This window comes from Cryptomeria japonica, chromosome 10 (genome assembly GCF_030272615.1).
Source record: "Cryptomeria japonica chromosome 10, Sugi_1.0, whole genome shotgun sequence".
NCBI lineage: Eukaryota > Viridiplantae > Streptophyta > Pinopsida > Cupressales > Cupressaceae > Cryptomeria > Cryptomeria japonica.
The window spans coordinates 284,381,583-284,397,960 of NC_081414.1; the positions used below are offsets into that span (position 1 = coordinate 284,381,583).

Here is a 16,378-nt window from a genome sequence, read left to right on the forward strand (position 1 = left end):
TTTTTCGCTGTTTTCAATCTTTATTGTGAGAAAAGGTTTTTTTGATCTTTTGATTTTAATCTTGACTAATAATCTATGAAAAAAAATGCAATTAAGGGCCAAATTTTCTCCTATTGATTAAAGATGAGAAAACCAATGAATTTTTTTCCCACGATTTCCTAAACTAAAATTGATTGCAAACAGCTAATTGAAAACATTATTCTCCACCTTAAAAATCAGGGACTAACAATTTATAACATATTAATGAAAGGACAACGCTTCCACAAATAAGAGTTATTTGTGATGGATTTCCTCTCTCATTGCCTTCACAAAGTCTTGAAAATTTGCATAAGACGGCCCCGTTTCGCCCTTCACTACATCTTTTGCTCTCTCGCTCAATTTCAACACTCTTGCCTTCATCTCATTATCTTCACTTACTCTCTTCACCCCCATCTCGATTTCCCTATTTTCTGCTATTCCATCGATGTTTGTATTCAAAGCCAGCCCAATCTTCCAGATGTCTACCACATAAGCAGATATCAGAAAGTGCTCTGCAAAGTAAGGCCAACAAAGCATGGGAACTCCCATGGCGATGCTTTCCATTACGGAATTCCATCCACAGTGAGTGAAGAAACACGCAATAGAAGGATGAGAAAGAACCTGCGTCTGTGGACACCATGGCACAAAATATGCCCGATCTTTGGTGGCTTCCATGAATCCTGGAGGAAGTTTAGCGCTTGACCCGTCCATGAGATCACTTCGCAGAACCCACAGAAACGGTTTCTGGGTGGCCTCCATACCCATCGCATATTCTTCCAACTGTCTCTGGTTCACCATTGCCAGGCTTCCAAAGGACACGTACACCACACTCTTCGGAGATTGCTTGTCTAGCCAATCCAAACATTCTGCTTCTTCTGCCCAAAAGTTCGCTGTGATTTTTGAATTAACTTCCCCATTGAGACGCGGAGAAGGGATACAGGGACCAATTGAACAGACCGAGGCTCCTTGGGCAATTAGGATATCGATTATGGGGGCTTCAAGATAATAGAAAGAATTGAACAACACCCATTTGAGCTCCCTCGTTCTTTCCATGTAACGTTCAATGAAGCCAAAGATAAACTCTTGTTGGTTTTCATTGAATCCAGCAGCCCACGGAAGGTGTGCAGAGCAGAGAGACGGCATGGAGGGAAGGTATTTCACCTTCGTAAAGTCATTGGGGACTCCTGTAAAGTGATCAAAACGAAAATACTGATTACGCCATTGTTTGAGAAATTCATGCCTTTGTGTGATTAGAAGGAACTGTGGGGCTTACCATTTGAAGGAACAAGAGAAGAGGAAACGAGATTGGGTAAATTATAGATCAGAGCATAGGTGGCAGTAAACATCACCCAGAGAGCAGCCATTGGAATTCGGTGACGTTTGGCCACATCTAATGCGGTGGCGGCAAAGCAGTCCGTTATCAAACAGATGTCCTCCTCAGGATCCCGCCTTTTCATCTCCCCAATCAGTTTGTCAATGAAGGAGACGATGATGTTTTCTGTCACATGACACAACTTGATAACGTCTGCGCGAGTATCGGTAGGAGGAAGGCCATCTGAGACGACTACCCAGCGAATATCACCATGACTGTTACCTTCCCTAGAAACAGCAGAATCTTTGTCGATGGATTTGTTGGCCTTTGCAATACGAGAATAGTTGTAATCGGTGCTGACAAAACTGATTACAAATCCTTGTTCAATCAGTTTATTAGCCAGCTGCATCATGGGGTTGATATGGCCTTGGGCGGGGAAAGGAACCAGAACAGCATGAGGTCTCCTATGTCCACTTCCAGCCATGATTTTCCTTTCCGGTCAATTCAGGCACTTATTTTCGCTCTTCAATCCAAATACCTATCTCTGAAAATCCCAGAAATTTCACCCTCAAATTACAAGAAAAGATTAAGTAGTCGTAAGCCCCTTTAAATTCACAATTAGTTTCTCAGCTATTGAAAGCCACTCCAACATCTAGTAATCAGCATCACTATACCAGTTGAAGCCGTGCTTATATTGATGTGTAGGCCGACGGCATAGTGTCCCAAACCTGGAAAGGATCAGAGCCGAATGCCGATTCTGTACAAGTCAATTATTAAAAAATCTTGTTCCACCGAATTTCAACTTTTGTTTTGGAGTGGTTATATTTTCAACTCCACAGAAGAACAATATTAGATCTTAGGAGTCTTTATGTATACGCAAGGCGGAATCTCGATTCAAGCCAAACATATGTTTCTAATTAAACAGCAACGGATGTTTTGAATAGTAATATTCAATGAATGAATATTATAATTGAGGGGAGCGGCTAATCTCCATAGAAAAGAGCATATCATGATACCATACGATGAATGCATTAGATGGACGGCAGCATAGACGCACGGTGGAAGAGACGGAAGACGGACGGCAGCAGAGACGGATGGCAACCACCCAATACAATTCAAAAATCCCTCCCGGTGCTAGTTCCATTTCATTTTCTTGATTTCGAAAATTTGAAAGTAAATACAACAGCAAAGGAATAACGATGGGGCGGTGGTGGCTGTCGAGTCGTGTCACAGACTAAGTGTTAATTTAAACAAGCAGAGAAAATATATAAACAACACATAACAGCTGAAAGCAAATTAAGACAAACACACAAAATAACACAAGTTTTAACGCGGTTCACCATTAAGTGGTTACGTCTATCAGAAAGCAGGGAATAACTTCATTAATCAATCTCCAGTACATCAAGTGCACACATATTTATATTCATATTCAGGCATGAAATGAATAGTTTAGGGAAGTCGAACAGTCATGTGACTGTTGAGCTTCACATACCTAACAATCTCCCCCATGAAGACCAACTGACACATCCATGCATTGTAGCATCCCCTGCTCTCCATTTTGATCCTTACAAAATTAGGCCCATGGAAGATTTTAACTTCGCCAAAGACTGTTCACAAACACTACGAACAAGCCTTCTCCACGTTAGGTCAGAATTAATAATTCTCTTATCAAAACCATCATGAAATGCTACCTTGCCAAGCACAAACTTGTGCAATAATCCACAGTGAGGAACACCACTTTCTTCAGATTCAAGGTATACTGCTCCTTGATCCATAACATCCATAAATTCAACAACGTCAACCACTTTAACGACCTGATAACCTACATAAGGATCCGTATATGTATACTCAACCTTTAGTTTGGCTTCTTCCTCTGTAATTCTCTCTCTCTCTCACTCTTAGATCTGGCTTTGCAATCACGTATGGTTTCAAATACTTGTCTCCTATAGCTCGAGACATGGCTAGTACGCCTAAAACACTGGTCACCACTGCAACCACAACTGTTGATCCTAGAGTCTCCGTCGCCCAGGCTTCAGAGGGTTCTGAAGTTTCAGTATGTCCTTGCGATTCGAACCCCCGACCATCGAGCTGCTTTCCACTTCCACAAAGCCCCGCAACCTCCATGTCCATCTTGAGAAAATATGCCTTCATCACGAACTCCCACTCTGTCGCTGTTACAGGGTCCGTCAAATGGATCTCCTTCGCTAAGGCCTCGTGGAGCCGCTCCTTGCAATGCAAAGCCGCTTGGGATCCGCCATGCCCATCAAAGACCCCAAAGAAATGGTAGACGCAATCAACTCCAAGTATGAAGGACAAAACAACCCTCACGACGTCCTCCATTTCTCATCTTCTACCGCAGATTGACACCACCTCTATCTTCAGGGCCTCCACACACACTGCAGGTTCTGCACGGACAAAAAAAGATGGCTTGAGGCCCTCACATGACCTTAGCGAAAGCCCTGGAGCCATGCCCATTTGATAGGTTTCCATCTCAAAAATGCTAGTACTCTACAAATGAGCGTGTGAGTTTTGACTCCCAACTCGAGAAACAATTCTAGTTGCCGCCTCCTTGAGTTTGCTCAAAATAGGCAACGTAAATGTCGCCATCTTGTCGCTGCCCGTCTGCGCTATACCCATTACAATCATTTGTAAGTTTGGAATCTTCACAGATGATAATAATGCTTCTTGTTCAACATCTATAGTCTCTTTGTTTTCTTGATGGAACAGATTAAATTGTCCAATAAACATGTGTATAAGCCTACCGCTCCCTTCATGCTCCTTTGCCCATTCCTCTTCTTCAACTACAATTCCATCTTCCCTGGGATCTTCAACATTTCTAGTCCCACGCTCTTCAAGTGTTTCACGATACCCCATGGTTACAGCCTCTAACCGGTGAAGCTTTTGTCTGCATGCTTCATCAATTCTAGAGCCACCAATAGCAATAATGTGGTTGTCAGCAATTCTTTGCTCATCATTCCCAAAACACCCAAACATATTATTACTACTAGAAGAAGAGAAATTCAAGCCTAAGTCCTGCACTTGAGGCTTATCCTCTATGTGCCTTCGATTTGTAGCCTTGGACCTATGAGGAGTTGCGATGAGATTCAGTATTTGATGCTCCCCCTTTTCAAATACATTTGCTTCATGTTCGAGAGGACTTCTTCAAGGGATTTTAATTTCTGCTCCACCTCTTCCCCGTCACTTTCCTCACTCAAGGTTTCCTCATCTTCACGGCTGCCCTCATGAAGGGGCATGAAAACGATGTCGCCATCGTAGAGACTCAACTCACAAGTCTCCTGTACCTTGCGACTCTTCACCTACCCGTTCAATCGATTAACCTTCCGAGCCTTCTGCGTGGGGGGAATAAGCTTGCAAACTATCTCCCCAGGCTGTCTCTTTTTGCCAATAATAGGGAGGACATCAATTTTCTTATAATTTCAACAATTCTTTCTGATATGGCCTCTCTTGCCACAATACCAGCAACTATCATCTTTAGGTTTGTAGTTTGACCTTCTTCGTGATTTCTCACGATCGCGTTTGTTTTTCCCTCTTTCTTCATCATATTCATGGATCTTGTCCACAAACTTGGCATCTTCTTCTTCATTTTTCCAGCCATCCCACCAATGTACATGTCGAATTGTTTTAACTTTCTCTTGCACAACTTCACTCCCTTCCGAGTCTAAATTATTGAGAAACTCGTCAATGATACAATCAGCTTCATCCATCTCTGCTCAAACCAACCACAACTTTGATACCAATTATTAATTTAAATAAGTAGAGAAAAGATATAAACAACACATAACAGTTGAAAGCAAATTAAGACAAACACACAAAATAACACAAGTCTTAACGTGGTTCACCACTAAGTGTCTACGTCCACCAGAAAGAAGGGAATAACTTCATTAATCAATCTCCAATACAATACAGTACATCAAGTGCACACATATTTATATTCATATTTAAGCATGAAATGAATAGTTTAGGGAAGTCGAGCAGTCATGTGACTGTTGGGCTTCACATACCCAACACTAAGCTTTGACTGCTTAGGTGGTTGGTGTGGGCCCTTTTACTCCGTTACTTTTCCTAGCACCTGTTTCCGTTATCCCGTTAACCGCTACAGTCAGCAGTTAGTAGCAACTCACAACTAGAAGCCCAAAGTAAATTTAAATTCAAGGTTCCCGCGCTACAGAAGATGGGACGTGCTTTGTCATTGCACAAATGCCCATAGACCCACTCGTTGTTTATGAAACTATGACCGATAAACAACATGATTTCCTTACATCACAACTATAATGTTCTTTTTAACTCTGCAATTCCAGGAGAGGGATTCATTTTTCAAGAATCATAGGGATTTGCCTATGGTAAGACAAACTGGCCAGTTTCAACATGCTCTTAGGTAAAGCAACAGTTTACGATGCTCACATTGCTAGCTTCAACGCCATTCTGGTTTATGATCTTATAGAACTGTTATTGATTACTGTATTAATTTTTCAAGATTGTGCAGGTTTCCATACCCTATTGGATTATCTTCTTGAGATGTGGTAAATGTTAGCGGGGCTTTTGCAGGGGCTTGTATGATTTTATAAGCTGCTAAATGCAGTTGGGTAGATAAACAAAGAAAAATCATATATTGGTGTTTAATTTTATTCAAATACTCAAAATTAATAAATTTCTAAACATCTTTAAGTATAATATTTTTAAATATCACTTGCATTATTAAAAATATGTATATTACATAAATGATAATATTCATATATGATTATAAAAATATATTCCATTTTTTATTGGATATAAAATAAATATATTAAAATCATTTTGGGGATAGTTATCCATTCATTTGCATATATGTGTATATAAATTAAATACAAATAATTTCAAATCATTTTTACATAGATAACATATTGATTAGTATGACAAGTTGAATCTGCTTTTTGATTTATTTTTTAAAAAGGGAACCTTTTTTCCTAATAAATATAACTTGTCATTTTCTCATAGTTTATCAAATTATTTAAGACTAAAACTAAACGCCACAAACTCCATGTAATTCTAACTTGCAAAAAAAAATCTCTTTGTGCACCTCAAATTAAAATATTTCAAACTTAGGTATACCTTCAAGCTAAAGTGCAACATGTTGATCTTCAATTTCATTAACCTTTGTATTCCACTTAACTCCACATACTCATTGATGTGCCAAAGTAAAGACTCACTCATAGGTGAAACTAGTTCACAATTAGTAAGTGAATTATAACCTCATCAAACTAAAATGCCTCACATTCACTTGTATACTCATTAAGTTCTTCGACACAAGGATACCCAACACATATTCTTATTACATGCACTAATCGATTACCCCATTCTTGAATCATGCACATGAATCAACTCAATATATATATCATAAACATGCAAATTAGAAATTTAAGGCACTTTAAGGGAAAAGGCCAAACTCTTCATATTGACCCTTAAACCCTCAAAACTGGAAATTTTAAACACTTGAGATAACAAAGACCTAAAGAAAAGATGAAACACAACACTAATAATGATTGTTTAAGAAAAATTATTGATAATTTTTGTGGAGGGTTGATTATACTCGCCCTGGTGATACCTTTATTTTTTTAGCTACAATATGAAATGTTTCACATATCTAGGGATGAATTGGCCACTAGCTCTTACACAACTATGATCAAACCACCAAAAAATAATTATTAGAGCAAGAAAATTATAGGTAATACAAGCATGATCCATGCTCATCCACATTTTCAATTATGCCATTGATCCTTGGAGTCATATAAAATAAATTTTAAAGAAGGTTTGTATGTCCCTTTAAACATGTAGGAGATAGAAAATATTTATAGCCCATACTTATAGTTTCAACTTAGTCATAAACCACCTCAAGTGATTGAAAACTAAAAAGAAAAATCCTAATCAAGATTTTTAGGCTTAAGCTCCTTTAGAAAAAAGTTTACCCCATACTCAAAGGATTGACAAAACATGTCAGTACAAACTAATACATGTGTGGCCTCTCTTCCTAAGGGATTTTAGGAAATGGAGTTACACCTTTTTTAAAATATAAAATTGACTCTCCCTTTTTCTTTATAATGCTTATTGGGTCTTTGACAAGAAAGGAAAGGTCATAAAAACATTCATATTAGTTAATAAACTATGCAATAAGATCCTCCTAGGAAGAAAAATGATAGTCTAAAGATCTTCTCAACCATTCATTTTCATACCCACGTAAAGAGCTAACAAACAAATTCATCCACAAATATTTTTGTTCTATCTTAAACTCTTCCATCAAATTAGCAAATGATTTACTATGTGCATACCCTTGTGAATCATTATGCCCATCACACTTAAGAAACTAGTTTTAGACCTCTTGAAATCGGACTAATGTTATTAGGTACCCAAGAAAAAAAATAATCCTTTAATAATCAAAATTAGAACTATTATTTATAAATGTATGTCAAAAGTAATTTTATTTTATAATTCAAAGGATACCTATATGCAATATAATGCATTTTTTGAGATTTTTTAAAAATGTTTTTTTGCTAGTTTCTTGACTAGTTGTCATTTTCGATAATGGAGCTATATTCATTGTAAAAAAATTAAAATAACATTAATGAAAAATATATTATACTTTTGAAAATACTAATATTTAGATAATTACAAAATAAATGGTATCAATGATTTTATCCAATCCACCATAATGTGAGGTAAATTTATTTTTTTTGTCAATATTTTGATAGTTATAAATGAGATTCTATTGATATTTAATCGTAAAAGTTTTTTATTCAAGGGGTTTTTATATAACCCTCTTAAATCAAACCCTCTTCGATGGAACTTCTCTGGAATTAAATCATTATTATTTTTAATTATTAATTCAATGTCTGATTGTAAATAAAATATTGTTATATTTTTTCAGTTGTATAGAATCATTGCATATCATTGCTTATAAATGAAATTCTCTTGAACATTTGTGTCACTTTTGTAAATGATTATGTTTATACTTTTCCTTTTCTTACAATGTCTTGTCTTGAGATGCATTTTTTGATTCAATGGATTAAGTGCATCTCTATCAACACATTTCTTCTTAAAATGTGCTACATATGATCTATTATTAAATTAAAGATTGTTATTATTATTATGGGATGTTGGATGTCTTATTCTTTGTCATGTTTTGATTAGATAAAAGTGGGATAAGCCCATACCACAACAAGCTGCCATAGGGGCATGCCAAGGGAAGAGTTCACAAGTAGTGAGATGACCTAAAAAACACCAAGGAAGATGCTTTTTTGAAAAAATATTTTGACCAGAGCCATAACCAGTAGGAACTGAAATATTGAGCACACAAATCTACCTAATTAGAACGAAGGGGTTTAAAAATGCACCCCGAACCATCCTTAACAACCACCCTTAAGCTGGGAACAAACCAGCCAAGGGGAAAAACAACAACCACCAAATTTTGGAAGGCTTTCTATAACCTTTTGCCAAAAAGGCAAAAAAAACAACCAACATAGGCCACCTCAATAAGCCAATTATCAACATAAACATTGGGGAACAACATCCCTATAAGGAACAACAAAGGAGAAAGGCTCCAGATAATAAACCAAAGATGAAATGATCCTACACCTGCATAACAATAAACACCACCAAAATCCTTATCAATAAGGAAGGGACTGCAAAACATCAGTCTCTTAGAGGGGAAGACAAGATTATCCCATCCAAAAGACCCATAACACCAAAGGAGACCCTCCTATTAAGTAAACATCCCCCCCTCAATAGGGCCAAGATAATAGAATAGAAAAGCCCAAATCCACAAGTCACAAAGAGTATGCATAGGGACCCAAATGGCTGAGGCCACAACCAAACACATAGTACCCATCACTAGACTAAACCCCCGGGAAGGAGCAATCGCCATATTTTTTTAGAGGGGGGAGAGCATAGTTGACAAAGTCACCAAAAATTTAAGACTAGTAGAATGATCAATCAATACATACTAACAATCTCCCATTTGGAAACCGATCAAGCTCCACACCAAAAAATCTCCCACTTGGAGACTGATCCTAGACAAACACGATTGCACTTGTAGCTCCCATTGGATTAGTGTATCTAGACTTGGTTTGTTTCTCATTTCCACTAAATTATTGTGTGTTAAGGCCAATAGAAACTAGGAAAATAATTATTTATTCTCGAGTTACATCCTTTGCTAACATATTTATAGAATTTTGGCTAGTGTATATTTTTTCCAATTACAACTTTCCATCATCTAAAATTGATCATATGAAATTGACTTGTATACATTTATTTTTAGAATGTATGACTGAGTTCTTTACAATATGAATGAAATGACTCCCTCTATGTTTTCCAATTAGTTACTTGTTTGGAAACTTCGTCAACACTTGTCACCATTGATTCTAAAGTTGTGGCAACCAATGCATCATGTTGGTATTCTGAGGTCTTCAATGTAGATACTAACTGAGAAATGGTGACTCTATTTTGTGCTAGATGACCTAATAAATTGTCTTGTGAGTTGTTTGGAGGGCTTATTAGAGAAGTCTGAGGGTTATCCTATGGGTCTTCCTTAGGGTTATCAGAAGGAAATTTTTGTTCATCGCCAGTGTTTTGAGAATCTGATATCAATTTTAAAAATATTAATAAAAAAAAGATTGTCAAATTTTAAATAAAAACCAATTAAAATGCACAAAAGAATCAACACTTACCTTTGCAATGTCATGGCATGATGATTTAGTTGATAGCTAATGAAACACGTTTGGGTTTACTTTTCTTTTTTGGGAGGTTTTTTCTCTCTTTCTTGCCAGCGATGAGTTAAAATGACCCACTTGGTTGTTTTAAAAAAAATTATAATCATGATCAGGTCACTTATATTTTAAAATATCATTTTTTTATAACAAGTTTAATGTATACGAGGTTTTAATTCTTAAACCTTTTACTCGTTAAGGTTCAAATTTTCAAGTTGTATTGCATTTGATTTATTTGAATTTTCAAGTAACCCAAATGTGTTACCTGCATTTTTTTAGGTGAGTGGCCACTTTTTTGTTCACCATCTTGGTGCACATACTCATTTTTCTATTTATACATTATAAATCTATAAAGATATTTGTGCTATGGGTGTGATTGAATTTGTAATAAAATATAACATGCATTGGAAGGAAGATTGGGTGCCAATTTCAAGAAAAATGAAATGACTCAAAGAGACCATCTTCAATAAAGCTAAAATGCCAAGAAAAATTGGGAAATTAAAAAGGAAAAGGAAACGCTAGATGAATTTGGTAGTTGAAAGAAATTGGAATCATTTTCTTAAAATCATCATGTCAATTCGAACCCAAGAAGGCGCTGCATATTGATTATATATGGAAGTTTAAAAATGAAAAGGTGGTCGCATTTGTTTAAAGACTCATAGAAATATAAATTCTTTGTGTTAATCATTTGTTTGATTCCTTTTATAAGCTTAGATCACCCTATTGGGTTTAAATTTTTGTGTGTATATGTAATATGCTACCCAATAACATTGGGGTTAAATATTATACTAAAGAGGAATTTTTTTAACATATTTATAAGATCCCTCTTCAAGAGCTTTACTTTTGCAAATATTAGTGAGTCAAAAAAAATTTCTTAACACAATTATTATGCTCCTTGTAAGTAGATTTATTTAGTAAGGTAGTAAATAAAGTTGGAAATGACACCATCTCATCTAGACTTTTCATATGAATAGTGAAATAGTGGAAAGTGCATTGACAAAGTTAGCTTATATTTTCTCATTAATTATGGTCACACTTGTCTATTTCTTGGATGCACATCACCATTCCCACCACATGGCACTATTGATTCTCTTGATTTGTGGCAAATGGCTGACTTCATCCCGAGGATTTCATCATAAATATTTGGAGATAATTCCTGATAAGTTCCTCATTGATATGGATCAATGGGAGCTAATATATTTTCAATTTTTAAATTCTTTCAAAAAAAATTAAGACATTTTTCACTAGGCAAGGAAGGTTTCCTTGTAGAACTTATTTGAACCCTTATAAGAAATGTGCCAATAAGAATCTTAATTTTATGGTATATAAATTGTTAAGTTCTAATAGGATATATAATAAATATAAATTGAATAGAAAACCTAAAATTAATTATTGAAATCTAAAATTTTTACATTATAAAATATTAATTGATGTAATGATTAAAAATTGTTGATAAAAGCTCTTGAAGAATTGAAATAATCTATAGTGAAGTAAACTAGAAATTGTAGCTATAATATTACTAAGATTAAAAGGGATGGTACATACAAGAGAAGAAAACTTTCATGCATGCATATGGAACACAATAAAGGATAATTTTTTTCCAAAATAACCATAGGCATAAACTCGACTAATAGATTCAACCTTTTAGATTGTCAAAGAGAAAAAAAGATATAAAATACAACCTATTTAGTTCATGAATACCAAGCCCTACCAAACAACTTAAGTACATTGGGTCTGGACACATTAACTGAAAAGATGCTGTAGTGAACCTCCTGCCTAAAAAATCCTTAAAAAGTGGTTATATTGGTTGCACTTTCCTTTCTTTCTAGTTTGAAACTACAAAGGACCTCCATAATATAAATACAACCATCAAACCTCAAGGCTCAATGAGGTTGCATGTACTTAAGTTGCATTGATGTTGCATGATGGTAGCATTCCTATCATTGTATCTTTGAATATGTTTTCCTAAAATTTTGCATTTCATGTCATTATGAAGTTAGAATTTTCACACCAATCTAATAACATCATATGAATTGTTGAAGCTAGGAGTATAAACTATTTAACAAGTTTAAATGTTTTTGTTTTACATCCTTAGGTGTTAGGCTTAGACCAAGATTAAAATATTGTTGTACTTAAACATTTGTAATAGTTTATGTAATCGATGAAATTTATTTTATTCTTGGGGTTGACATGGAAACTTAAGGGATTGGGTACATCTATGATTAGAGTTGTTAAATATTTTATGAAAAAATGATTAAAATTAGTGGATTCCTTGCAGCTATTACCCCATATTCTTTTTTTGTTTTACTTCAAATACAAACTAATACTTGAAAATGTTTAACTAACAAAAAGATAATCTAAACATATCATGGTTTTATGGTTAGAAAATTAATAAAACAAAAAAATGATTTGGTCATGTATAGATTCCAAAAAAAATAAAATTCCTACAACAATATCAAGTGACTTACCTGAAGATTTTGCATAAATTGTGTTGTGATGTCAACAAAACCGATGAAAAAAAATGGGAAAGGTTTACAAGAAAAATTTATGAAATCCCATCACAAAAAAAAAAAGGATGAACCAACATGAACTCTATAGAGATATTGTTTTAGTCTACTAGCATAAAACGAAAAGTCAATCTAAAAATATCAAGGTTTAAGGTATTAGAAAGAGAATGAAAGAAAAAATGACCTAATTGTGTACATATTTAAAAAATAAAAAATAAACAAAAAATATTGAAGTGGCTTACCCGAATATTGTGCATGGATTGTGTTGTGCTCTCAATTATGTTAATAAAAATAATTTTAAAAATGGGCAAAGTTTGCAAGAAAATTTATGAAAATCTAACACAATAGAACTACAATTGTTTCTTAAAAAATTCATTGAAACCATGCAAGTGACATACCGCGAGACTTTGTATAAATTACATTGTGTTGTCAACCATTTCAATGATAAAAAATGGGTAGAGTTTGCAACAAAAATTAAAATAAACCCTTATCATACCAGAAAATTAGGCAAATGAAAACCAATCTCCTCATATTTGTTATTTGAGTTTAATTTAAATCTAAAAAATAGTTGAGTGTTTCAATTTATTATTAAACACAAATAAATCTAAAAATTATTGATTATTTCAATTTATTCACATTTAAAACAAATAAATCTAATAGTAGCTGATTATTTCAATTTATTCGCATTGAACACAAATAAAAATAGCTGAATATTAGTTGTGTTCAAATTTGTATTCAGGCATGGGGAGAACACAAATTTGTATTCAGGCATGGGAAGCTAATATTTTTAATGGGAGATTCTTTTTTGATGTGAGAAATGTGTGGTTTGAGACATGAGATGACGATGTTTCTTCTATTCTCTCATACTGAGAATTATAATAGCTCAACCTTTTTCTGGTTTTGGACAGTAATAAAAATGGCTTTGCCCGTTTGGTTGGTATTGCTGTTTTTCCCATTATCAGTTGCTCTGCATGTTTGGAAGAGGAGAGAATATCTTTCTTTGATTTTAAGCAAGGTCTTAATTTTACATTTTATAGAGAAAATAAAATTCCTCTACTGGATTAATCATGGAGAGGGTCGCATTGCTGCGGTTGCGAAGGAGTGGGCTGCCACCCATGCACTGGCCATGTGCTCACCTGAGATCTTAGTTATGCCTTGGAGTGAAATTAGAGGGGGATATTCGAATTGCTGCATTTGGAGCACTTGGACCTCATCGAAAATGACTTCTCTTTCCATCCCTCCAAAAGTATAGAAAATATAAAGAGAGAACGTTGAGATACAAACCCAAAATGCAAAGAATATAAATGGAGTAAAATCCCTCGTGTCCACTGAAAAACTCATCAAACAGAGGCAAAAGCAGGAGATTAACATTGATCAGGAATAAAAACGCAATCTTGAGGACGGTCACAATTTTTTCAGCGAATGGAATAGCCAAAGCCTGCCAGAATAACTCACAATTCCTCAGTTTGTTGCAGAGAAATCTCTGTATTTGCCTGTGGATCTATCCTTGAAATCCATTAACATAGAAGCCCAACTCTCCTGTTCCTATTGCATACAAGAATTATATGTGAAGAGACCGTAAGCATCGAGGCCAGCTAATAGTCCTACTAAGAGGTCGTAAGCATTGAGGCCAACTCAAATGCCATCTTCAACAAATACATCTTATCGACCATTACTCCTTTGGTGGGCTCTAATCTCCCATCCAACATATCCTTGACAAAAACGTCATCTCCTCCATTATTCATCATCTCTTCACTGAACAAAACCCTAATCTGTCGTGCCCATCTCCATTAACAGTCTGTGAGCAGTAGCCAAAGAGTTTCGCTATGTTCTATGTTCTGGTGTCGAATCCCCATGAGTGCTTGGATTTCTCATTAAAAACTCTTTTCTGTCCGCGACTCCTCCATTCATTGTTGAGAATAGCTTCTTGACAACTTGTGTTTGACCAGATGAAGAACCACATCATTAACTTCTGTAGGGCAGCAATTGCAATTTGAATTTGCTTTAGTTGATCTTATGGGCGGGAATTGGGTGCTTGACTGCTAACTATTATAGTTTACAAGGCTGTTTGGGGGAAACGAAAACAACAGTGGGAAACGGAAACATCAGTGAGTGAAGCAACGTATTCAATGGGCCCCACACCAGCCACACTAAGCGGTCAACACTTAGTGTGCGGTCAACACTTAGTGTGTGTTTTTTAACCCATCCCGTTTTGATCAAGACATAGCAGTTAATTAATGATTCCGCCACTGATGACTTCATTTCATGGAACGAAGCCACACAACGTTTAAAGTTTGCTGGCCTACAGATTTGCCATGGATTTGTTGCCTAGTTATTTAACGCGGTGGACGCCATGCAGTCCGTTATCAAAGAGATGTTCTCCTGAGGGTTCTGCTTTTTCATCTCCCCAATCAGATTGTCGACGAAGGAGACGATGATGTTTTCCGTCACATGACACAACTTGGCGATGTCTGTGCGAGTGTCGGTGGGAGGAAGGCCGTCTGAGACGACTAACCAGCGAATATCACCATGACTTTTACCTTCCCGAGAATCAAAACCATTGGCGATGGATTTGTTGGCCTGTGCAATACGAAAATAGTTGTAATCGGTATTGACGAAACTGATTACAAATCCTTGTTCAACCAATTTGTTCGCCAGCCGCATCATGGGATTGATATGGCCTTGGGCGGGGAAAGGAACCAGAACAGCATGAGGTCTCCTGAGTCCAACCATGATTTTTCCTTTCTAGTCAATTCAGGTGCTTATTTCCGCTCTTCAATCCAAATATCTCTTCAATCCACAAATTTTGTGTACCATGTGAAGACTTGATTATATTGAATTGTTGTTCATCTTGATATGTAAGCCAATGGCAGAGTGTCCCACACCTGGAGAAAATTGGTCAAAGCCACGAGTATATGAAAAATTGGACCAGCTAATTTCTAGCTTCTTTAATCGCTGAATGCCAAAGAATGTCTATTAGTTTTAGTTTGTCTGGACACAGAAATTTAGTGATGCCGCCGCTTGACCGTTGTCCGAATTCAACTCTACGCTGAAAGAATAAATTCTTACAATAAATGTATTTCACAATGGGAAAATCGATTGAAGATGAACGCGGCTAATTTGACATCTGTTTGAAATGAAACGCGGCTAAATTCCTGGGATCTTAACTCTGGTGAGAAAAAACTCGCTTGCTGAAATGCTCCAAAGATTAAATTATTATTAAAGATTATAACTGTCCGTTCAAGGATAAGCCTAAACTCTATCCCCTTCATTCATCATCTCTCCCCAACTCCTGTTTTCTACCCGCCCTTCATTATGTATATGTTTATATACATATACATATACATATGTTTCTTCTTTTTTACCGTTTAAAGTATGTATGGGTTGCTTGTTTTTAAATATAGGTTTGAATGCATATGTTTGCATCCCTATTAATCTTTATTTGATGGACTTTATTTTTATTTTATTTTTAATTTTTTTTCAAATATTCAAAACTGATTAGTTTTTATTATATATATTAGCTTTTTATTTATTTTTGTCTTTGCATTTTATTTATATTTATTTATTTATGTCTTTATGTTTAATAATTTTTTTATGAATTTTATAGATTATCAGTTGTGTCATTACATAAATACATATACATTTGTATATATAATTTCTATCTAATTTGCAACATATTTGTTATTTCTTCAATTATGTTTATATATGAATTGATTGACATTTCATTAGAATTCGCAATGTTCATATAGGTTTGCGTACATATGTTATAGGTGAATTTTCATAGG

General features: G+C 35.4%; 2 protein-coding genes across 2 annotated transcripts; both read right to left on the minus strand.

The window, feature by feature from the left end:
* Window positions 1–273: 273 nt before the first annotated feature.
* Window positions 274–1,814, minus strand: LOC131055566 (7-deoxyloganetin glucosyltransferase-like). The gene is made up of 2 exons (XM_057990032.1): window positions 1,292–1,814; window positions 274–1,202 (listed from the first exon to the last, which is right to left on the minus strand). The coding sequence occupies exons 1-2, from the start codon at window positions 1,812–1,814 to the stop codon at window positions 274–276; spliced, it is 1,452 nt and encodes a 483-aa protein (XP_057846015.1).
* A 13,107-nt stretch (window positions 1,815–14,921) lies between these two features.
* Window positions 14,922–15,326, minus strand: LOC131055565 (UDP-glycosyltransferase 85A4-like). Its single transcript, XM_057990031.1, has one exon. It carries the CDS (start codon window positions 15,324–15,326, stop codon window positions 14,922–14,924), a length of 405 nt encoding a protein of 134 aa, XP_057846014.1.
* Window positions 15,327–16,378: the final 1,052 nt, after the last annotated feature.

Coding starts and splice junctions, on each gene's coding strand:
- LOC131055566 (XM_057990032.1), bottom strand. CDS start 1,814: ATGGCTGGAAGTGGACATAGGAGACCTCATGCTGTTCTGGTTCCTTTC. Junction 1,203..1,291: donor TTCTCTTGTTCCTTCAAATG/GTAAGCCCCACA, acceptor ATCACTTTACAG/GAGTCCCCAATGACTTTACG.
- LOC131055565 (XM_057990031.1), bottom strand. CDS start 15,326: ATGGTTGGACTCAGGAGACCTCATGCTGTTCTGGTTCCTTTCCCCGCC.